General features: G+C 38.1%; 1 protein-coding gene across 3 annotated transcripts in view; it reads left to right on the top strand.

Moving 5' to 3' along the window:
• prkg3 (protein kinase cGMP-dependent 3) overlaps positions 1 to 25635 on the top strand; it is a 131768-nt gene that overhangs the window by 15003 nt on the left and 91130 nt on the right. For all 3 annotated transcript variants that reach the window (XM_051654762.1, XM_051654761.1, XM_051654760.1), the window contains 4 exons: positions 12476 to 12567; positions 12685 to 12747; positions 23054 to 23180; positions 25003 to 25169. In XM_051654762.1, the coding sequence (XP_051510722.1) occupies positions 12480 to 12567; positions 12685 to 12747; positions 23054 to 23180; positions 25003 to 25169 (445 nt within the window). In that variant the 5' untranslated portion in view covers positions 12476 to 12479. The remainder of the gene's footprint in view (positions 1 to 12475; positions 12568 to 12684; positions 12748 to 23053; positions 23181 to 25002; positions 25170 to 25635) is intronic.

Below are 25635 nucleotides of genomic sequence, written 5' to 3'. Positions count from 1 at the left end.
CATGTCAATAAAAGCCATTTATTAACTTTACAATAATTTTGACACTTGACAATAAATACACAACAAAGCCACAGCATTGACCGAAATAATGCATTGATTGATGACAAAACACACACACACACACACACACACACATTAAGGGGAATTATGTAAATTACATATCTGACTGCATGGAATTGCATATAGTTTTTTTGGAATTGGGGCACATTGTAACGCAGTGTTACAACGTTCCCAGTCGGCACAACTGGGATTTAAACCTGGCTGGTCACTTCTGCTGGCTATCTGAGAATTAAAAGACTATGTAAAATGCTAGCTAAAAGATTGGAGATTAAAATTATACCAAGTTTGCCTCATTTTAAATAAACAGTAAAAACAGAGATGAAAATTGACATTAAAATGAACTTTTGGCGATATTTTCCAAAGTTCATCTACACAGTGTTAATATGGCAACAAGTAAACAAATGAAGTTGTCTCACCAGCGTGTGTGGAAACGTTTAAACAATGCGTGTGACAACTAACCCCGCATTAGTTTGTGCCCCACGCTCCCCTAGGCTACGAATCCGAAAATGGCAATATATGCTGAATACTTGTATGCTGAAAGTAAGTGTTCATAAATGTTTTTACTGATATAAAAATGTCAGTTATATACAGTAGATTTATGCAATATACAGAATATGACAATATGACAAAAATGACAACGTTCATATATGTAACGTGTTTTTTTAAACACTTGTGGAATTTAAATGTGTATATAAATGCTAAAATATATGCACTTTAATTATATTTGTTCGCAGTGGCGATTTCTCAGGGCCAGCAAAGCCTTCTCTGCTGGCATAACATGCCTAATAACCCCCTTGCCCTAAAGACAATGTAATAATGGCAACAGGCCTAATTATTGAATCCTCATTTGTGTTTTTAACTTAGATTTATTGTACATCTTTTTTAAACTTAGATTAAGTTTTATTGCATTCTCTGAGGCAGAAAATTATAATACAAAAATAATTAAGGATCTTTCAATGCTCACAGCTTTCACTTAAATGTATGATATTTTTGTGTGCGTTTAATTTTTATTTTATTTTTTTTGGTTGCTAACTGCATATTTAGTTATTATGCACTAAAATATTTACATGTAATTGCATTTAAAATGTAATTAGCACAATTACAGAGGTATATAATGATGACTGAGTTTTCACTGCAAAACAACCCCAAAAAATGCAGCAAATTGCACTGCAAAATGTGAGAAAAGCAGCAGCAAATTCAGCCATTTTGTAATCCCAGCTAACCAAATTACATGGCCACTTCCTAACTACACCGTAATTTGATGACCAAACTTTAGTTGTGGCAATGTAACTGATTACGTTGCGACAACCGGAAAAGTTAAATTCCCGTATTCGTTGGCACAACGTAACTTTGGAATGGTGCCAGTCCGTCATGACGACGCTGTGGCAAGGTTGTGGATCAGTAGTGTCACGGGGCGACAAAGGACCCAAAAGCAGAGATGACGGTTAAATGGTTTTATTAAGAAAGTTCTCGATGTAAAGATAAGGTGCACCTGGCTCCGGCTGCAGAAGGCTGAAATCCAGCGAGCCGCAATGGGCTAGTGAAAAAAAAAAATCAAATCACTTTTGTCACACAACCATATGCACAAGTACAACAGTGGGTGAAAGTCTTGAAGGGTGTGTTCGTATGAGTGTGCTTTGTGGAGGTCAGGAACAATCTGAAGAGAGACTGCTGAAGCTGGTGTGGTGCGACGCAAAGCCCAGATGATATATTCCCCAAGACGCGGGCACAGACCGAGGAATCCTCCTTCACATGAACTGGGCACAGAACTGGCGACGGGCGATGGCAAACAGGAAGGTAACCGCACCTCTACAGAGGGGCAGCCAGACACACGAGCATGCTCCAACTACACAAGAGAGCACAGTTAACATGACAGTTAACAATAAACGGGCAAATAACGAGGTGACACAAAGGAATAAGTAGGGAGTGCAATCAGAGTGAAGCAGATGGTAACGGGTGAGTAAATCATTGCAGTGATCAGCATCTCCCCGAGATCGATCACCGTTCCCATGGAAACGCCAATCGTGTGCTGGCTCCACCTGTGAGACACGAGGGAGAGAGAAAAACAAACAACATTATGAGCCTGCACAAATGCCGGAACCGTGACAAATAGTTTTGTTGGTAACCAGTTGGTATTTTATGCTTTGAATAATTATTCTATTGGCGAACATGCAATATTCGAACCTAATTTATGTCCTCATTTGCCCAACGTTAATTTAGAGGCTACTTAAACAGTTGTGCATATGAATTAATGAATGCAGACTCAAATTTAATATGTAAAATTTATTTTGACAGTGCACAGAGAAAAAAAATGCAAAGACAGAATCACAAAGAAATTATAAACCTAAATGACTTCAGTGCTCATATTAAAATCTACTTAGACTACCTTAACACCTTATGCCATGAATTAAATTTGTTAATTTAATTGAAAGCCAGTTTATGAATAAATAAAAATGGTAAATAATTTCATTGCAATATAATCTTTAGATCAACATATTTTCTTCAATAAATAATTATATTAAATTATAGCAAAAATGTTAAATTAATCAGTTAGCAAAAATTTTTAAATTACAATTAAAAATTGATATACAGGTGCATCTCAATAAATTAGAATGTCGTGGAAAAGTTCATTTATTTCAGTAATTCAACTCAAATTGTGAAACTCGTGTATTAAATAAATTCAATGCACACAGACTGAAGTAGTTTAAGTCTTTGGTTCTTTTAATTGTGATGATTTTGGCTCACATTTAACAAAAACCCACCAATTCACTATCTCAAAAAATTAGAATATGGTGACATGCCAATCACCTAATCAACTCAAAACACCTGCAAAGGTTTCCTGAGCCTTCAAAATGGCCTCTCAGTTTGGTTCACTAGGCTACACAATCATGGGGAAGACTGCTGATCTGACAGTTGTCCAGATGACAATCATTGACACCCTTCACAAGGAGGGTAAGCCACAAACATTCATTGCCAAAGAAGCTGGCTGTTCACAGTGTGCTGTATCCAAGCATGTTAACAGAAAGTTGAGTGGAAGGAAAAAGTGTGGAAGAAAAAGATGCACAACCAACCGAGAGAACCGCAGCCTTATGAGGATTGTCAAGCAAAATCGATTCAAGAATTTGGGTGAACTTCACAAGGAATGGACTGAGGCTGGGGTCAAGGCATCAAGAGCCACCACACACAGACGTGTCAAGAAATTTGGCTACAGTTGTCGTATTCCTCTTGTTAAGCCACTCCTGAACCACAGACAACGTCAGAGGCGTCTTACCTGGGCTAAGGAGAAGAAGAACTGGACTGTTGCCCAGTGGTCCAAAGTCCTCTTTTCAGATGAGAGCAAGTTTTGTATTTCATTTGGAAACCAAGGTCCTAGAGTCTGGAGGAAGGGTGGAGAAGCTCATAGCCCAAGTTGCTTGAAGTCCAGTGTTAAGTTTCCACAGTCTGTGATGATTTGGGGTGCAGTGTCATCTGCTGGTGTTGGTCCATTGTGTTTTTTTGAAAACCAAAGTCACTGCACCCTTTACCAAGAAATTTTGGAGCACTTCATGCTTCCTTCTGCTGACCAGCTTTTTAAAGATGCTGATTTCATTTTCCAGCAGGATTTGGCACCTGCCCACACTGCCAAAAGCACCAAAAGTTGGTCAAATGACCATGGTGTTGGTGTGCTTGACTGGCCAGCAAACTCACCAGACCTGAACCCCATAGAGAATCTATGGGGTATTGTCAAGAGGAAAATGAGAAACAAGAGACCAAAAAAATGCAGATGAGCTGAAGGCCACTGTCAAAGAAACCTGGGCTTCCATACCACCTCAGCAGTGCCACAAACTGATCACCTCCATGCCACGCCGAATTGAGGCAGTAATTAAAGCAAAAAGGAGCCCCTACCAAGTATTGAGTACATATACAATAAATGAACATACTTTCCAGAAGGCCAACAATTCACTAAAAATGTTTTTTTTTTTATTGGTCTTATGATGTATTCTAATTTTTTGAGATAGTGAATTTGTGGGTTTTTGTTAAATGTGAGCCAAAATCATCACAATTAAAAGAACCAAAGACTTAAACTACTTCAGTCTGTGTGCATTGAATTTATTTAATACACGAGTTTCACAATTTGAGTTGAATTACTGAAATAAATGAACTTTTCCACGACATTCTAATTTATTGAGATGCACCTGTAGATAGGTAGATAGATTCTCTGAATGGTGATTCATGAGACTGTCACCACATTTAGACAATATTATGCCAAGACATCGAAGATGCTAAATTGTGAACAGATTTTTAAATATTGAACGGTGTTGCCATGGCGATTCACTAAATTAATGGCAAAAATAGTCTAATTTCTTCAACGTGCACTGTGTGATTTAGATTAAAATTGAGTTGTATGTTTTTTTCTTGGGGGCTAATCACATGGATGTGGCTATTGTTGGTCATGGTCATAGCGTCACCAACTGGCAGCAGGAAGTGTGGCACTTACAACAGTCTTTGAAAAAGTTCTTACATTTACCCAAATTGCTTAAATTGTTTAAACACTGCTGATGGAAAATTTTGTGAAGTTGTAGTCAAACTGGAATGATGGCCTATACCATTGTATGATTAGGGTCCAAGTTTGCATTAATGTTGGTTTGTTGCTGTGTTCATCATGCTTTGTTTTCTGAAAGCCACCGATTGGAAATGGACCCATGGTGCTTGGGCCCGTCATCGCTGCTTGCAGCTATATTTATGATTATTATTCCGTATTCTTTCCAAAGTGAATCACATTTTTGAGGGCCTAAACATACTCAAACTCACGAAACTTTGGACATGCGTCAGAAGTGGCAAAAATGTACAACTGATATGGGTTTCAGAAAGAGGTGTGGCAAAATGGCTCGATAGTGCCACCTACAAAATTTCAATGAAGCAGCCCTCACGCCACGTTTCACCTACACATAAGAAAATCGGAAGGCATATGTAACGTCAGCACGTACAAAAGTCTCTTAGAACCATATACTAAACCCAACAGGAAGTCAGCCATTGTGATTTTTCTCTTAAAGTTTTACTCAGTTTTTGCCATTTCCAGGCCTCGTACTTTAACAAACTCCTCCTAGAGATTAAATCAGATCAACATCATATTCAGTCAGTCTAATCTAAAGGCCTTGGCGATGCTAAATTGCAAAGCTTTTGAGTTTTCTTTGAACGGTGTGTCCGTGGTGTCCTGACAAAGTTCGATGTTTCGCCATGAAACAGGAAGTTGTTGTAACTCAAACATATTTCATGTCACATTACAGGTACCAAACGTGGCCGACATCATGCCAAGACACTGGCGATGCTAAATTGCGAAAGGATTTGATATATCGAACAGTGTTGCCATGACGAAGCGATCAAATAATGTCAAAAAAATGGAATAAGGAAATGTCTCTTATCTTCTGCATACAGAACATTAAAAACATCAAAATTGAGCCAAATGTTTGTCCTTGCAGGCTGATCATATTGATGACTACTGTGGGTCATGGTCTTAGTGCCACCAACTGGCGGAAGGAAGTGTGTCACTTTTAACAGACTTTGAAATATCCCTATTATGTCTCTGAAGAATTCTGAAGGGATTCTTGATATCTTAAATACTGTTTCCATGGCAATGCGTTAAATCTCATGATTCCTTTTTGTGTATATTCAAATGTTTTGAGGCATTTTGCATGTTTGAATTTTAAAGTTTGTTAATAAACATTTGTTAATTTTTATATAAATAAAATATAATAAAAATATCAACTGAAATGTAAAAATACTAGAAAACCCATGTCTAACCCAGTGTGTTGTAATTGCCACTCAGAGTGGCAATTACAAAATATTTCCAATAGAGGGCATCCAAGCTCCACTGTTGAATGATTCCCAAACTAACACTGAGAAGGTTTTTCGTGTTGTCTCTAGAAGGGATCCCTCTTTCGTATGTTATGTATATGAAGTATGTGTAGCTACGTTCTTCATTTAATTATATTTCTAATTTCATGTGTTAACCCTCTGGGGTCTGGGGGTGTTTTGGGCCCTGGAGAAGTTTTGACATGCCTTGACATTTGTGCTTTTTTCAGTTGCTTAAAAACACATTAATGGCTAAAGTCTGATAACACTGTATTCAGCACAAACTGGGCTACAGTAATATGTGAGCAACATGTACATGTTTGTATTTCTGAGAAAATGTTTATGCATGGTTTTTGAAAAAACTAAAATTTTAAGTCACTGAAATAAGGCCATATAACACATACTAAACATTTGTTCACAAGACTTTTGAGAACTGGATCTTGTAGCCTAGAGTTTTTGCTACAAAAATTAAAAAAAAAAATCCTGATCACTCATTCATACAAAACAATATAGTCATTTAACTTTTGTAAGACACTTTTAGTGTTAGAAAGGCCATATGCGAGGAGGCGTGGGTGATCATGAATATTGATGCGATTCACACTTGAGGAGACAAAGACCCCTCCCCTGAGAGAGAATGAATGTGAGGAGACTTAATGATTGAATGTATTGTTTGTAGCTTATTCACAAGTTTAAGTTAAGTAATCTGACTATACATTTTCTTTACATAAAGACTTAAACTTTAGACCTATACTACCATTTAAAGTTTTAGATTTGTAAGATTTTTTAATGTTTTTAAAAGAAGTCTCTTCTGCTCACCAAAGCTGCATTTATTTGATCCAAAATACAGCAAAAACAGTGATATTGTGAAATATTTTTACAATTTAAAATAACTGTACTCTATTTGAATATATTGTAAAATGCAATTTATTCCTGTGATCAAAGCTGAATTTTCAGCATCATTACTGCAGTCTTCAGTGTCACATGATCCTTCAGAAATCATTCTAATATGCTGATTTTCTAATATGGGCATATTTACAGCACATTTTACACATTTACACCTGAACAGATATTTGCAGCACAAGCTTCGTTGATGATAATGAGGCAGCATAAACACTAGTTAAAATATAATCTAAACATTCATATTGTTTTTATATCATATTACATATCATATTTATATCATACAGCATACAATTTAAATACCTGCTTTAGCCGAAACATTTAAATGTAACTAAAACTTGCCTAATAGGACATATTTGAAATTTCAATACATTGAATCCTGGTTGGCAAGTCTGGAAATAGTCCAACTAGTAAAATATGTACATGTTTATATAAATAGCATGTCAACTAATGTAAGTAAAGTCTTACTCATCCGAAATTGTATCCTCGGCTGGATCAAGTCACTCTTCAAACATTCCTCATTGGATTCCCACTCTTCTGAGGAAAATATGAACTCTTCGTCACTATCCAGGACCATCTGTAGAGCTTCCTCACCTGTGTAGCGTGCCATCTTCCAAACGCACAGAAAAGTGAATGAATCTGATGATGAACTTGATGCATTTTCAAGCGTTTACCATTTGCATTGATCGCCTCAGCACATTACCGTATGAATAGTGCGCTCTGCTGGTGGGTGTGATCACATTAGCGATAATTAGCTGAGCCAGGAGAAACTGTATATCGCTTTGTTTCATAGAGATTACATTGCAGGAGAATATTTGTTTTAAATTTGAATTGTTTTATTTAAAAGTAGACATTTTAAGCTTTCTTTAGACATATGTTTCATGTTTGTCTGATAAGTATTCGTGGAGTTTCAGTTCATTTTTGTGACGTGTTTCAGAAAGATTTAATGTTTTTATTTTTTTTAGGGGCTCAAGCGCTTAGCGCTGAAACCCTATTGTAATTGTTAAGATTTTTATTATTATTATTATTATTATTATTATTATTATTATTCTGACATAAAACTGATTGGTCAGAGCAAACCGTAAGGCCTAGAGACTTGAAACTTGGTCAGATGGTAGTAGTGTTGCTCGCTATTCAGAAACACAGACTCGGCCAAATCGGACAATAGGGGGCGCTACAGCAATCAAAAACGCGAAACTGCTCATAACTCCTAGACCGTTTGTCATAGACTCAAGTCTATAAGCTTTATACAATTGGAATCCTTGACTCAAACCAAACAAAATGTATATCTCCGATTTCATTTCCGCCTATAAAAATTTTCCGTCATTTTGGATTTTTCATAAAACTTACTTTTGCGAACTAGTCCTAGGTTTTTCATCCAATTGGGACCAAATCAGTGCCAAACGATTCTATGGAGTCTCAATATCAAAAGTTATCAAAAAAGTTTGAACTTTCGACTCGAGCTAGCTACGGTATGCAGAAACATCGGAAGTAGGAGTGGCCAATTTTACGTAAATGGCTATAACTCTTGAAGGAAATGAGATATCTTCACCAAATTTGGCATGCTTATGTAAGAGGTCAATCTTTGGTCGCCCAGAAAAGTTGGCATGGTTTTGCCACATGGTGGCGCTATAATACCAAAAAAAAAACATTAAATTGACTTACATTGTCTTTGTATAGGCTGCCATCATTGTCTATATGGACATTCACATATGTTGAAAAACATGGCCGCCATCGGCCAATCAAATTTCAGCAGCTATTACATAAGGTTAACAATGACTGATCGGAACGAAACATGGTGGACCTATTTGACTCTTGGTCTGAGAGCATTGTGCAAAGTTAAAAAAAAAAAATCGGCCACTAGGTGGTGCTATCACGATTTTTGTAGGTGTTAACGGTTGTACATAAAGCATTGTTGTGAAAAAACACAAGTAATATCACCTGATAGCTCTTCTCATTCTAAACAACTTTGCCTCAAGAAGCATTGGTGTCTGTCAAACCATTCAGTAAATATTTCAGAAAATGTTAAAAACCTACTTTTGCGAACTAGTCCTAGGTTTTTTGCCCGATCGGAACCAAACCAGTGCAGAAATATACTCTGGAGTCTGATTATCAATAATTAGCAAAAAAGTTGAAATTTCGACTCACGGTCACTAAGGGGTGCCAAAACGTTTGAAAAGGGTGGGCCATTTTTACTAAAATGGCTATAACGCCTGAACGAAATGAGATATTTTCACCAAACTTGGTACATGTGTATGAGCTCAATCTGAGAACGTGGAGTTTGGCCACTTGGTGGCGCTATAACAGGAAAAAAAAACATGAAAACAGCTCTGACTACACAACCGTTAATCTGATTGAGTTGAAAATCAGCATGCAGTGTCTTTGTCTAAGGTGCCATGACTGTCTAAGTGGACAATGGCGTATCTTAAAAAACATGGCCGCCATTGGCCAATGAAATTTGAGCACCTATTAGACAAGGTTAACGGAGGCCGATCAGCACAAAAGTCGGTGGGCTGTTCGACTCCTGGCTCTAGAGGTCTGTGAGAAATTTGAAAGAAATCGGCCAATGGATGGTGCTAACGAGTTTTACGACTCTGTAATCACGTGGTGTTTCACACATACACACAATGGATGTGTCCCAATTCAAAGGCCACGCCTTCGAAGGCCACGAAGTTCAGACTGAGCATTGTTAATTGGGACAGTCTAGCCTACGGTGGACTGTTCTTGTTGCCTAACAACTGTGACAGCTGCCGAGTGACTGTAACATTTGTACTGGACTTTTTTTAAAGTTATATTAAACTGTCTGAAAAAAAAAAAAAAACAGAGTTCACAAACTGTCTAAATATTTTCACCATGGTCCATTTCTGTATATAATAAAGAGTATAAACTATATAATTGCATCTTAGCAATATGCCAACATTTGAATTTTTTTTTTTTTTTTTTACATTTGTATCATTAGATATTTGAGTAAGCTGAAACCCAATACTTACATTTAAGTGTAATTCGGCAATTTCTCTCAAAACAATCCTGTCGTCACTGGCGTGCAATTAATTCTGGGGTAGGCAAGGCCATGAAGGATCCATCTGTTGTATCCTTCATTTCACGGGAAACGAAGGACGCATTTGGAGGCCGCATTTGAAGGTGCCTTTGAATTGGGACAGCCTTTGACGCGCAGCAGTGACGCAATCGGCCTTCGAATGCGACCTTTGAAGGATGCAGCCTCTGAATTGGGACGCAGTTATAATTCATATCATTTGTTAGATCTCCTCATACTGAACAACTTTGCCTCAAGAACCACTGATTCAATCAAATCGTTCATTAAATATTCACCTTTATGTAAAAAACCTACTTTTGTGAACTAGTCCTAGGTTTTTCGCTCAACCTCAAAACCAATGCAGTACAATTCTCTGGACTCTCTAGGTCAATAATTATATATATATATATATAAATTGAACTTTACCGTTTGGGTAGCTATAACAGTGTCATTTAGAAAATGGGCGTGGTCAAGTGTACAAATAAGCCCATAATTTCTTAACAAAAACTGTCATGAGTCTGGTCTTGATAGATTTCGTGGTTCATGCCAAGAACAATGATACCAATTATGTCATGATCGAGCAAACTTCCTGTCCGCCATTTTTAAATGTTTTAAAAAACCTAATTTTTCAAACTCGTCCTAGGCCGTTTGTCCGATTTGCATGAAAATAGGCCTGCATCATCTAGAGGCACTCACGACAAAAAGGTATTCACAGAATTTTGATAAACCATACCGTTTCTGAATGGCGCTTCAACAAATTCGATGAACGCGTAAAATTTAACTTGAGGCTGTATCTCTGCAACGCTTTGAGGGATTGGGACAACACTTTGTACGTGTCATCACCATTAGGCCCTGAGGTTACCTGCAGCGTTTTGGTGCACTGCCCCCTACTGGTCAGGAGATAGAAAAATGGCTGTTTTGGCTTATAACCCTTGAACGCTTTCCTGCATGATAACCATCATGCCCAGATACTACCAGAGCAGTTTCAGAACAGTGCCACATACTGGACAAAAATTCTAAGTAGTAGCTATTTTTTGTTATTTTTAAAATAAATGGGTTTTTTATGATTGAAAGTTAACTTTTTCTAACTCATACATGGTTCATCGGACTCTAACCAAAAACATGTTACAAAGTTTCTTTTGCTGCTCACGGTGCTGATAATTGGCTTGACCCCGGTATCGCTGCTTGCAGCTATATTTATTAATATTATTATTATTACTACTACACTGAATATCGCAGTACATTTTACAATAAAGTTGTAATATATCTGTCACAATTTCTTAAATTTCAGGCATCTAGCTTTTATTTTGAATCGTGCTTTTTATGCCAGAAGCTTCACTTTACATTATCCTATCTTTTTATTTTAATTTAATTTTTTATCCACTTTTTCCCAATTTGGAATGCCCAATTCCCACTAAGTAGGTCCTTGTGGTGGCGTGGTCACTCACCTCAATCTGGGTGGTGGATTGCCTCCGCTTCTGAGACCGTCAATCCGCACATCTTATCACATGGCTCACTGTGCATGACACCGGAGACTACCAGCATGTGGAGCCTCATGCTACTCTCCGTGATCCATGCACAACTTACCATGTGCCCCATTGAGAGCGAGAACCACTAATCATAACCACGAGGAGGTTTCCCCATGTTACTCTACCCTCCCTAGCATCCGGGCCAATTTGGTTGCTTAGGAGACCTGGCTGGAGTCACTCAGCACACCCTGGATTTGAACTTGCGACTCCAGGGGTGGTAGTCAGCGTCAATACTCGATGAGCTACCCAGGCCCCGCATTTTTATCTGAACTACAGATAGGAAGCAGGGATGTCAAATAAAAATTCGAAATTAGATTATTCATCAAATTTAAGAAAAATACACGATACGCTAAAACTGCGCATTCAAATTTAGGATGTGTGCCAAGCATTGGTGACGACTTCAGACCGATCGTGTTCTTGTGTTAAAAAAGGCTAGATGAAGCGTAAAAAATACAGTTTAACAGAAACCAGGTGTCTCGAGACGCATTTTAAAGTTCTTTTTAACTTTACATGGCATCTAAAAAACACTGAATAAACAAAAACAAAGTGAAACAAAGACGTTCTTCTAGCGCGTTTACATAGAAAAACAAATGGTAAACTGGATGGTTGCCAAAGCGTTCAGTGTGAACAGCCCCTTACAGTAGGTGGAGGTCTTTGGCCATTGCGTCTTGCTCTCTTATCAGCATTTAAAATACGTAGTTCATCCAAACTAAGATTGCAGCCTTTAGTGGTTTAATAAATCACACTAGGACATGTTACAATTTTAATTTGATTAATTGTCCATTTCAGTGTAAAAGGAGTTACAGAGCATGCGTTCAAAATAAGCGTGAGCATTTGAAAGCTGTCATGTGTTAGTCATACTGCGCTGGTACCGGATAGAGTCAGTGCTCAGTACTACCGGTACTGCAGAAACACTGGTATCGTTACATCTTTTTTATTTTAGTATTGACTTGGTACCGAAGTACAGGTACTTTTGACAACACTACTGCAGATGAACTAAAAACCACAAAACTTCAATTTTGATGTCATGGGGTCTTTATGTTATCAGTGTGCTGTACTGTATGAGTATTTTTACTGCTGTTTGTTAGCATCATGCTGCTTTATTAAAGTTGAATTTTTTCAGGTCAATGGAAGCCCAGCTTGAGAAGATCCAACACATGCTTGAAAAACAATGCCAGCTCAACCAAGACCTCCAGAAACAGAACCATGACCTGAGTAAGACCACAATATACATATCACTGCTGCTGAATACAATCACTGCTTTTGGGATGTTGAGTACAAGGCATGAAAATTTGATCTTTCTATTTGTTTTTTATTCTTTCCTCATTAAAGAGAAACAGCTTGAGGAGAAAGAGAGGGCTTTGCAGAAGCTGCAGACCCGACTGGATAACATTGGTAAGGCAGCAGTTCTCAACATAATCATAATCAAAAACATAATCAGTTGAATATACTCAAGGAATTAGACTACATTAATTGCATTAAAATAAATAAAGAATCTTTAAAAAGTATCACCCATTGTGGTCTTCACAGCAAATTAACTTAATATTGCATTACAGTTGCAAGTTAACTTTACTTAGATTTGCAAATAGTGTTATTTTAGCTAAATAAATTTAATTGAATTGGCTAAAACAATTAACTTTAGCATTGTGCCCCATTTTCACTGACAGCGATTTTATCACGGGAGGTCTCTAGGATTGCACAACTTGCCACAAGCTTTTGAAAATCTGACAAATCAAATGAGTCTTGCTGATAAAACTAAGATGTGAATGTAAATTGACAATTTTTTTTCTTGCTGCTAAACATCATTAAGGGGAAGGCGTTTTCATATAAAATAACAGCAGTGCATGACATATCATACTGTATCATGAACAAGATGAACAATCTATCAATGTATGAATCAAACTTAGGATGCCGACAATTCATATTTTTTACTCAGGATGCAGAATTTTTTTTTTTAAACTTACTGTATGTCCTTGAGCAGAGAGAAATTGTATAGAACAGTGAAATTGCTCAGGAATAGTTCACCAAAAAAAAAAAAAAACAACAAATTTTTTTTTTTATTTTCTCACCCTTCATATTGTCAAATCAAATCAAATCACTTTTATTGTCACACAGCCATATACACAAGTGCAATGGTGTGTGAAATTCTTGGGTGCAGTTCCGATCAACATAGCAGTCGTGACAGTGATGAGACATATACCAATTTACAATAACATCAAATTAACACAACACAATTTAAACATCTGTTATACATAATTACACTCAACTTAAAACATCACATTAACACAACACAATTTAAACATCTGTTATACACATAATTACACAACTTAAAACATCACATTAACACAACACAATTTAAACATCTGTTATACACATAATTACACTCAACAATATACAAATAATAACATACACTGTACAGTATACAATATGCTGTTTTTGTTTTTTTTTGTTTTTTACTATATAGATACTATATAGATACACATTATTCAATAAAAATTAAAAAATAAAAATATATAAAAAAGTGTATATATATATATATATATATATATATACAGGTGCATCTCAATAAATTAGAATGTCGTGGAAAAGTTCATTTATTTCAGTAATTCAACTCAAATTGTGAAACTCGTGTATTAAATAAATTAAATGCACACAGACTGAAGTAGTTTAAGTCTCTGGTTCTTTTAATTGTGATGATTTTGGCTCACATTTAACAAAAACCCACCAATTCACTATCTCAAAAAATTAGAATACATCATAAGACCAATAAAAAAAAACATTTTTAGTGAATTGTTGGCCTTCTGGAAAGTATGTTCATTTACTGTATATGTACTCAATACTTGGTAGGGGCTCCTTTTGCTTTAATTACTGCCTCAATTAGGCGTGGCATGGAGGTGATCAGTCTGTGGCACTGCTGAGGTGGTATGGAAGCCCAGGTTTCTTTGACAGTGGCCTTCAGCTCATCTGCATTTTTTGGTCTCATGTTTCTCATTTTCCTCTTGACAATACCCCATAGATTCTCTATGGGGTTCAGGTCTGGTGAGTTTGCTGGCCAGTCAAGCACACCAACACCATGGTCATTTAACCAACTTTTGGTGCTTTTGGCAGTGTGGGCAGCTGCCAAATCCTGCTGGAAAATGAAATCAGCATCTTTAAAAAGCTGGTCAGCAGAAGGAAGCATGAAGTGCTCCAAAATTTCTTGGTAAACGGGTGCAGTGACTTTGGTTTTCAAAAAACACAATGGACCAACACCAGCAGATGACATTGCACCCCAAATCATCACAGACTGTGGAAACTTAACACTGGACTTCAAGCAACTTGGGCTATGAGCTTCTCCACCCTTCCTCCAGACTCTAGGACCTTGGTTTCCAAATGAAATACAAAACTTGCTCTCATCTGAAAAGAGGACTTTGGAACACTGGGCAACAGTCCAGTTCTTCTTCTCCTTAGCCCAGGTAATACGCCTCTGACGTTGTCTGTGGTTCAGGAGTGGCTTAACAAGAGGAATACGACAACTGTAGCCAAATTCCTTGACATGTCTGTGTCTTGATGCCTTGACCCCAGCCTCAGTCCATTCCTTGTGAAGTTCACCCAAATTCTTGAATCGATTTTGCTTGACAATCCTCATAAGGCTGCGGTTCTCTCGGTTGGTTGTGCATCTTTTTCTTCCACACTTTTTCCTTCCACTCAACTTTCTGTTAACATGCTTGGATACAGCACTCTGTGAACAGCCAGCTTCTTTGGCAATGAATGTTTGTGGCTTACCCTCCTTGTGAAGGGTGTCAATGATTGTCTTCTGGACAACTGTCGGATCAGCAGTCTTCCCCATGATTGTGTAGCCTAGTGAACCAAACTGAGAGACCATTTTGAAGGCTCAGGAAACCTTTGCAGGTGTTTTGAGTTGATTAGCTGATTGGCATGTCACCATATTCTAATTTTTTGAGATAGTGAATTGGTGGGTTTTTGTTAAATGTGAGCCAAAATCATCACAATTAAAAGAACCAAAGACTTAAACTACTTCAGTCTGTGTGCATTGAATTTATTTAATACACGAGTTTCACAATTTGAGTTGAATTACTGAAATAAATAAACTTTTCCACGACATTCTAATTTATTGAGCTGCACCTGTATATATATATATATATATATAGAATGTACAGTATTGTACTGTATTGACATTCAGGCTGTCGGTTGATAGTCAGTTGTTAGAGAGACATAATATAATAACAGTAATATAATTTATGACAGTCCGGTGTGAGATAAAAGAGGAATAAAGTGCAGGGCTGATGTATTTTGATCGTGGGAGATCAAGAGTTCAGAAGTCTGATTGCTTGGGGGAAGAAGCTATCATGGAGTCGGCTGGTGCGGGTCCAGATGCTGCGATACCGCCTACCTGATGGTAGCAGTGAGAACAGCCCATGGCTCGGGTGGCTGGAGTCTCTGATGATCCTCCGAGCTTTTTTCACACACCGCCTTGTATATATTTCCTGGAGGGAGGGAAGCTCACCTCCGATGATGTGTTTGGCAGTTCGCACCACCCTTTGCAGTGCTTTGCGGTTGTGGGCGGTGCTATTGCCGTACCAGGCGGAGATACAGCCAGTCAGGATGCTCTCCACAGTGCAGGTGTAGAACCGTGTGAGGATGTGGCGGTTCATTCCAAACTTCCTCAGCCGTCTCAGGAAGAAGAGGCGCTGATGAGCCTTCTTCACAACGACTTCAGTGTGGACGGACCATGTGAGTTCCTTGAACTTGAAGCTGCTGACTCTCTCCACTGGTGCTCCATTGATGGTGATGGGACTGTGTTCTCTGTCTTTTCTTCTGAAGTCCACCACAAGCTCCTTTGTCTTACTGACGTTGAGGGAGAGGTTGTGCTCCTGACACCAGTGTGTCAGAGTGTGCACCTCCTCTCTGTAGGCTGTTTCATCATTGTCAGTGATCAGACCTACCACCGTCGTGTCATCAGCAAACTTAATGATGGCATTGGAGTTATGTGTTGCCACACAGTCATGTGTGTACAGGGAATACAGTAGTGGGCTGAGAACACAGCCCTGCGGGGCTCCAGTGTTGAGGGTCAGTGATGAGGAGATGTTGCTGCCTATTCTAACCACCTGGCGTCTGCTTGACAGGAAGTCCAGGATCCAGCTGCACAGCGAGCTGTTTAAGCCCAGAGCCCGGAGTTTCTCATCTAGCTTGGAGGGCACTATGGTGTTGAATGCTGAGCTGTAGTCTACAAACAACATTCTCACATAAGTGTTCTTTTTTTCCAGGTGGGAGAGAGCAGTGTGTATTGTAGATGCAATGGCATCATCAGTGGAGCGGTTGTTGCGGTATGCAAACTGCAGCGGGTCAAGATTGAGTGGTAATACAGAGCAGATGTAATCTCTGATTAGTCTCTCAAAGCATTTGCTGATGATGGGGGTCAGAGCAACAGGACGCCAGTCATTTAAACACGTTATTTTTGATTGTTTTGGAACAGGCACAATGGTGGATGTTTTAAAGCATGTGGGGACTACAGACAAAGAGAGGGAAAGGTTGAAAATGTCCGTAAAAACACCAGCCAGCTGGTTCGCGCACGCTCTGATGACGCGGTCCGGAATGCCGTCTGGACCCGCGGCTTTGCGGATATTCACCCGTCGGAAGGATCGGGTTACATCCGCTACAGAGACGGAGAGTGAACTAACCTCTGTAGCTTCAGCCGCGAGAGCTCTCTCCGCGAGGGCGGTGTTATTTCCCTCGAAACGAGCATAAAAAGTATTTAGCTCATCCGGTAGAGAGGCAGCGGTGTTCATGGCGGAGTTTTTATTCCCTTTAAAGTCCGTGATGATGTTAATTCCCTGCCACATGCTTCTAGAGTTGGTGGTGTTAAACTGTCCTTCAATCTTGCTCCTGTACTGGCGTTTTGCTGTTTTGATAGTTTTTCGGAGGGCATAACTGGCTTGTTTATGCTCCTCCGCGTTCCCGGAATTAAAAGCGGAGGTCCGCACATTAAGTGCCGCGCGAACATCGCTATTGATCCACGGCTTCTGATTCGGATAGATTCGCACAGTTCTGGTCGGAATCACTTCCTCTACACACGTTCTGATGAAACACATTACACTATCAGCGTAAAGCTCGATGTCGTCATCAGAGGTGGACCGGAACATCTCCCAGTCCGTGCGATCAAAACAGTCTTGTAGCGTAGAGTCTGATTGGTCCGACCAGCACTGGATCGTTCTGAGGGTGGGTGCTTCCTGTTTCAATTTCTGCCTGTAAGCGGGCAGAAGCAGAATGGAAGAGTGGTCCGATTTGCCAAATGGTGGGCGGGGGAGGGATTTGTAGCCATCCCGGAACGGAGAGTAGCAATGGTCCAAAACCCGGTCCCCTCGTGTGTTGAAACTAATGTGCTGGTGATATTTTGGTGCGACTGATTTTAAACTGGCTTTATTAAAGTCCCCGGTCACAATGAACGCGGCCTCAGGGTGCGCGGTTTCCTGCTCACTTATACTCCCATACAGTTCCTTGAGTGCCCGGTCTGTGTCGGCTTGTGGGGGAATGTACACAGCAGTGATAATGACCGCTGTGAATTCCCTCGGTAGCCAGAATGGTCAACACAGAAGCATAAGAAATTCCAGATCAGGAGAACAGAAAGACTTGATGGAATGTACGTTCCTCTGATCACACCAGGATTTGTTGATCATAAAACATACACCACCTCCTCTAGTTTTACCTGAGAGGTCTTTCGCTCTGTCCGCTCGGAGCATGGAGAACCCCGCGGGTTCAATGGCTGAGTCTGGAATCTCCGCAGACATCCAAGTTTCCGTAAGGCAGATAATGCAGCAGTCCCTCGTCTCTCGTTGGAAAGAGATCCGCGCTTTCAGCTCGCAGAGCTTGTTATCCAGAGACTGAACATTTGCCAGTAGAATAGTGGGTAGCGGGGGTCGATTTGCGCGGCGTCTTACTCTGATGAGAACGCCGGCTCTCCTTCCCCTTTTCCTCCTGCGTTTCCGCGGCCGTGCTGCCCAGACAAAGGGCTCCGCTTGCGTGTTTGTAAACAGCGGGTCGGCATTGAGGAATGTGAAGTCCGGTTTTCGGTGTGAGATCGCTGAACCAATGTCCAAAAGTGTTTGTCTGTCGTAGACAATAAGGCAGACAACATCCAAGACAAAAAACATAAGAATTGTAAACAAAACAAACAAACCATTGCTATGTTGTGTCGGAGCTCGCAACGCAGCAGCCATACTCGGCGCCATCTTGAGTCCACAGGATCCAAACCCATATGGCATAGATATTTGGCAGCATGTCTGAGGTTGTTTCCATACAATGCAAGTCAACTGGGATCAAAACTTTCACATAAAACAAAAACACAAATGTGATGCCACATGAACTTCTTTAGAACATTAACCACTGTGAACTAATAAATCAAAATGAAAAATAAACCCCAACATATCATCTCTCCTACTTTTTCAGATACAGGAACAGCTGAATATATGTGTAGAATTAAATGTGTAAAAAAATATAATACAGCTTTATAAGAACTACAGTAAACACATAGAATTACGAGCGTGGACACATTTTAGCTAGAACATGATTGTAAAAATTGTCTTTCGTCTTTTGTATATTGACGACAAAGGTTTCTCACCGAATGCAATGGGCTTAATGACTGGGTCACTAAAAAGGGTAACTTTTGGCATCTACATAGTGATGTATAGGACTCTTGCACAAATGGCAGTATTTGACACCTTGGGAGTGAGAACAGGTTGATATCACAATTTAACTGACTTGGGGAAAAAGGACGTGACGTCTACAGAACCTGGGCCCTCATGCATAAAACTCTGCTAAGATTTCTTCCTAAATGTGTGCGTAAGTACAAAAGTCAGATTTTGCTTACGCAAAAAAATACATCCGATTTATAAAACTGTACATACGCCAGAACCTGCGCATAGTTCCCTTGATAAATCCCATCTAGCGGAAGATTGTGTGTACATGCACGTGATTCATTCCCCACCCCGTCTCCTCCCCAAAATAACCATATGGAGTGTACAACGCCTGCTTTTACTATGCATATCCTCATCTGCATACAATTGCCATATGCATTTCACCATCCAGGCACATGATTACTGCGTTTAACAGTACAAGAAACAAGGAGAATAGATGATAATACAGTCTGTAAATGTCACATGTGCCTTAGACGCTGCAGCTAAAATAATTAAATTATCTGTCTTGTTTAATAGTAAAAATACTAAAACATCCTTTCAATAAGATCAATTTAAGACATGATTTCAGAGAATACATTTAAATAGGCTATAGGGAAAATGTATCATTCTCATCCCATTGGCAAATAAATAGATTTTTGTAAGCATAAAGTTAGATTAGTGAAATCTAACCTTAAGCAGTTTTGATTCTCAGGTCATTAAATTGTTTTAAAATGTTTTGTAAATATTTCCGCAGTGAGAACTCTATTGTCTGACATCGGATCACAAAAATAAAATGTGGAAGCTTTTTTTGTTCTATATTCAACTTAATAAACCAAAAACACTGCTGGATGACAATGGTATTTTTAAACTGTTTTTTTCAAGCAAATTGGGTCGGGATGAAGTGTTACAGGCAACACATTTCATGCACAAATTTTGCAGCTGTGTGAAGCTGTACCGTACTGTGTTTCTGACCTATCCAGACAAATCCAGACACCCGACCCCCAGTCTATCCAATGGTCTGTTCGACTTCTGAATGTCTGTCAGTGTCCTGCATTATACCATCTGTTTTACCAGGCCATTCCACGTCAGTCAAGTGCACATCACAGAATTATATTTATTCAAATGCAATCCTCAAAACTTGATTTCTGTATTGTACAACACAATTTGAAGCGCACAGCCTTTGGTAACAGAAAGTATCACAAGCCAAAACATCCTTGCTGTCATTAAAAGTATGCTCCCTCCGCATGATGCCATGGGAAAATCTTCCAAAAGCAGCGCACCACCAATATTTAATTTTTACAGTTTATATTTGAAAGTCTTTTTAATTAGTTATGTTAAATTAATATAGCATAACAGCTCGATGATAATTATTTGATTACTTAACTCCATACCTTTTTATTCTAATTGTTTTGTATTAAATGAAAAGCAGAATTTGGAATCAGTCTGTTCAGGTCATTACTTATCCAGTTGGAGTCGCCAATTCACACAAACCAGAAAAGATGCGTACGCACAGTCAAGAGTGAGCAGACGGTGCACATATTTAGGCCAACTTTATTAAAAAATCCTGATGTTTGTGTGGGAAATTGTGTATGCATAAAATGGCCGTTGAAATGTGCATACGTAATTTCCCGCGCACACATAAGGATTTATAAAAATTAATGTATAAATAATGGATTTATTAGTATTTCTGTAACTACTGATCTCCTGGGATTTTCAAGCACAACAGTCTCTAGAATTTACTCAGAATGGTGCCAAAAACAAAAAAATATCCAGTGAGGGGCAGTTCTGCAGATGGAAATGCCTTGTTGACGAGAGAGGTCATCAGAGAATAACCAGACTGGTTCGAACTGACAAAGTCTACAGTAACTCAGATAACCACTCTGTAGAATTGTGGTGAGAAGAATAACATCTCAGAATGCTATTCTGAGATGCGGGTTGGCACTGTTTTGGCAGCACGAGGGGGACCTACACAATATTAGGCAGGTGGTTTTAATGTTGTGGCCGATCGGTGTTTATAATTAATTTATATATATATATATATATATATATATATATATATATATATATATATATATATATATACACACACACACACACACACACATATGTTTAACTTTTGAATATTGATTTCAATACTTCATTCTAACTTATGTTTGTTTACAGTGTTATGTTAAGCCTAGGTACTAAATAAAAAATTAAATTAAAAAAATGACGAACCATATCGAGACAGCTCGATATTTCTAAATTTTAAACATTGTTTTCGGTCCATGTGATCATAAATGAAATGACATGTCAAACATAATAATCTAATTTTACCCCTACTGCACTTCACACAAGGTCCTTGAAGTGCTTAACGTGCTTGAATTTAGCGCTTACAAATTTAAGGACTGGAATACCTGGAAAATCTCCTTGTTTTGTGGAAAACTGCTTGAGATTAATATGGACCATTTCTTCTGTGTAATGTGTGGCCGTCAAAGATGAGATCCTGCACTCCACTGTCGTTGAATGTGACTTTTAACATCCTTTCTGTTCTTTACAGTCAGATAAAAAGTAAACATAAATATTAATTTTGATCACAAATAGCCCGAATGCATGCTTCTCTCTCTTTAATGAACCGCAACGCTTGTGAGTCTGTGAGATGCGCGTTACACTCTTAAAGTGACAGTACCATTATAGTGCTTGTTATACAAATGAATGTAAACTTAATGTTATTACTTGTAAATTGTACACATTATTTTAAACATTGACAGCTCATATAATTATATATACAATTTCAAGAAATAATATTAATTGGTAGAAAGTATAATTTATTACATTTTTAAAAAGTACAAATGTGATTATAATAATCAAGAAAAACTAATTAAAATAAATAAATATATACTCATACTCTTTCAGGACAGGTTCTGTTCAGTTATATTGCTTGTTCTGCATCTGATCAGCCTAAATGTAATCTACTATTTTTGAAGCCTTATTTGTTTGTGATCTTTCCTTGTAGAGAGAGGTTTATGAGAAACTCTTATTATTTAAACTTTGAAGATTTATATTGTGAATTAAAGAACTTTATTTTGATGAGCAATTATAATGTGTATTTTGCACAAAAATTAAAAAAATAAACAATTTTCTTCCATAATTTGTCATTAAAGTGTTATATCAAATCAAGATATCGAATCGTAAACATCATATCGTATATAGAACCGAAATGTCCCATCCCTACTAACAAATCTTTGTTTTAACACTGGCCCTTAACACTTAGTTTACAAATTTTAAACCATGACTTGCACTGCACACAAATAACTAATATTGGCATTGGCTAAACAGCATGAATATAGAGGGGAACTGGCCCCCACGTTGAGCCTGGTTTCTCCCAAGGTTATTTTTCTCCATTAACCAGCATCTTATGGAGTTTTGTGTTCATTGACACCATCACCTTCAGCTTGCACACTAGGGTTCTAAATACAATTATTATTTAATTATTTATTTTTATACACAATTTACAATTACACAATGATGACTCTAAGACTTTATAGATATTACAGTTTCATTTTCTATTAAAGCATGATTTTCTGTAAAGCTGCTTTGAAACGATGTGTTGTGAAAAGCGCTATACAAATAAAAATGACTTGACTACGAGGTACAATGCAGAACTTAATTTCAGTTGAGTTTGGTACTTTAGTATAGTACATTTAGTACTTTTTAGTATAGTACATTTATCTACAGAAGGGGGATGTAATATTTAGCATATTTGCCTAAAGAATCGTGATTGTTATAAATGACAGATCTCGGTAGCACAAGGAGAATAATAGAAAGTAGACACTAGAGGGCAGTAGAGGGAGAGTTAAGGAGTCATTTTTGTATATTATGGAAGACCTGCAATAAATGTAGGAGTTTACCATGCTGACTCCTGTGTCATAAAAATAAATAAATAAATAAATAAATAAATAAATAAAAAAAACTGTACACTTGTTTGTTATGATGTTCGTCATACTGATGTTAAGATTTACAACTGTCTTCTAATGTTTGTCTTTCAGATTGTCCATCGCAACAGAACAGTAATGAAGTGCCTGAAGTTCGACACAGTCGGGCAGCTGTCATAGCTTCGGAGCCCATACCAGCAGAGCTTGAAATCACTGCCAACAGGGTCACAAAATCTGCCAGGTTATAATTATACACTTATAATTATCAAGAGCACTGTGACAAAATCCAATTGAGTTGCAGTGGCATTTACCAGTCTCAGAGTAAATAAATTAAATCAATTGTTTAAAGGAACAGTTCACCCAAAAAATTTACTTAATGTCATTATTAACTTACCTTCATGATGTTCTCAACCCATGACTTTCTTTTTTATGCAGAACACAAAATTAGATGTTTAGCAGAATGTTTAAGCTGCTCTTTTCCATAAAAGGACAGTTCAGAGTAACCATGCAGGGCTCCAGACAAATATTGAGAGCGGTGGCACTGTTGCCACCAAGTTCTACAGCTGGTGTCACCAGCATCTCAGTTGGTAGCACTGGTGGGGGGTTATTGTTATAAACAGTGGTATTTGTAACAAGGTAATCTCTGGTAAAACCAAGCATAAATTATATAACACACCACTGGCTTTTCAGTCCAAACGATCTCTCTCTCTCTCTCTCTCTCTCTCACACACACACACACAGGTGCCAATCCTTACCGTTCTTCCTCTCCCGGCCTTGCTCTCCACAGACGTCGCTCGGCCATGCCCACATCACCACAAATGGTTACTACAATGATTAGATTTAACATGATTTCAATAAAACTATGGCATTTTTGTAGTGAAAAACAGTACCCTGAAAACTTTTAAAAACTATAAACATTTATAAACTGCCGTAGTTGTAACAAAGAACAATGATATTTTCTCACTCCGCTAATGTAACATGTAGCTAATGGAGCCATATTAGTAATATAATATATATTATGAATATATTTCTGCCTAAAATACTGTAGTTTATACAGTTAGTGTTACTATAGAAAATTTGTGGTATTTTTTTTAAAGGTTGTGACGTGATATGATAAGTCTGATCATTTCTGTCTGTACATATTACAGTACTCAGTGCTCACGCTGCTCTGTCCATTGATCTGGGTATCGGATAGAGTGGTTTCGTTCCACTTTTGACATGTTTGCTGTTTGATATTGCTAAACAGAAAACAGCAGTGCATAAATGGATAGAGAGAGAGGGAGAGTCAGCCAACTCTGTAGTACCACCAGTTAGGTGGTGCTACAAAAATAAAAAATCAAGATTTTTTTCAAACTTAAATGGTTAGTTCACCCAAAAAAGAAAATTCAGTCATTGTTTACTCACACCTGTGTTGCTATAACCCCATTTGGCTTTCTTTTTCTTAACACAAAGGGAGGAATTTTTAATTTTTTTTTTTTTTTGCTCAGTGATACAGTGGCAGTTTATGGTGACCACCTCTTCAAGCTTCAAAAGCACGCAAAAGTATAATTCAGAAGTCTAATAAATTATTCCATGAGACTCATGATTGTTATGAAAGCATACAATAAGATTTGGTGAGAAACAAACCGAAATCGAATGTTTTATCTCCTCTGTCTCCTCTGTGAGACTGCACGAGACCAACAGTTCACGCAGCCCAGCTGGCGAAATAGGGCGTTCAAGTGACAACTCATTTTATTTATCTTAAAACAGGTTCACCATAGCAATAGAAACAACAGATCACAACAGGTTCCAAGAGCACACTAAATGTTATACATTTTTGGCAGTTTGTTATATTTTTAATTTAAATATAAAACAAATGTAAACTTAAAATATGGGGGAGGGGGTGATTTGCCTTGACATTTGGCATTTGGGTACGTGCACTGGTCAGATGTGGTCATTTTGAACACTTGTGGTGTAGAAAAGAGCTGCATGATGATTTATTAAAAAAAATATATTTTGTGTTCCACAGTAAAAAAAAAAAAAAAAAGCATACAGAAAGTTGTATGTCTATGTGTCTTGTACAGTGAGACAGCTCAGATCGTGAAGGCCATCAGTAAGAATGATTTCCTCAGCCGTCTGGATGAAGAGCAGATCAGTATGATGGTGGAGCTCATGAAGGTTCTGGATCATTGTCCTGGTGATACCATCATCACAGAGGGCACAGAGGGAAACAGCATGTACATTGTTGCTGGTGCGTATGTGTGTGACCAGTTAATTAACTATTAATAAAGTAATAAGGTATGAGAGATTGTGATATATTGTGAATATAGTAATGTCTAAAGGGCGTTGTTAGGCACCACACACAGTGGAGTGACTATATTCACAATACAGCACAACCTCAAGTGTCTTATTTCTTTTATGAAACAGTTGAAAACAGTATGAAACAGTAAAAGTGTTGAAGACAAAGGGCTTTATTTTTTGTATATTTTTTTATATGCGCTACAACTGTCTTATCCCATTTTCATGATAGCCCTAAATCTAAGTGGAATTTTTCCATAGTGGGCAACACTTAACTGGGTGATCTGCGGAAATATGCACTCAAACAGTGGGTGAATTCTCACAAATATATTGGAGGTCCGTGGAAATTAAGTCCAGTAAAGCTTAATTTGCTATTTTTGTGAGAAATAAATCATTGCGCTAAAGACACGTCTATTCTC

The sequence above is a fragment of the Myxocyprinus asiaticus genome, chromosome 25 (assembly GCF_019703515.2).
Source record: "Myxocyprinus asiaticus isolate MX2 ecotype Aquarium Trade chromosome 25, UBuf_Myxa_2, whole genome shotgun sequence".
Lineage (NCBI taxonomy): Eukaryota > Metazoa > Chordata > Actinopteri > Cypriniformes > Catostomidae > Myxocyprinus > Myxocyprinus asiaticus.
This window is presented reverse-complemented; position numbering and strand designations above follow the sequence as displayed.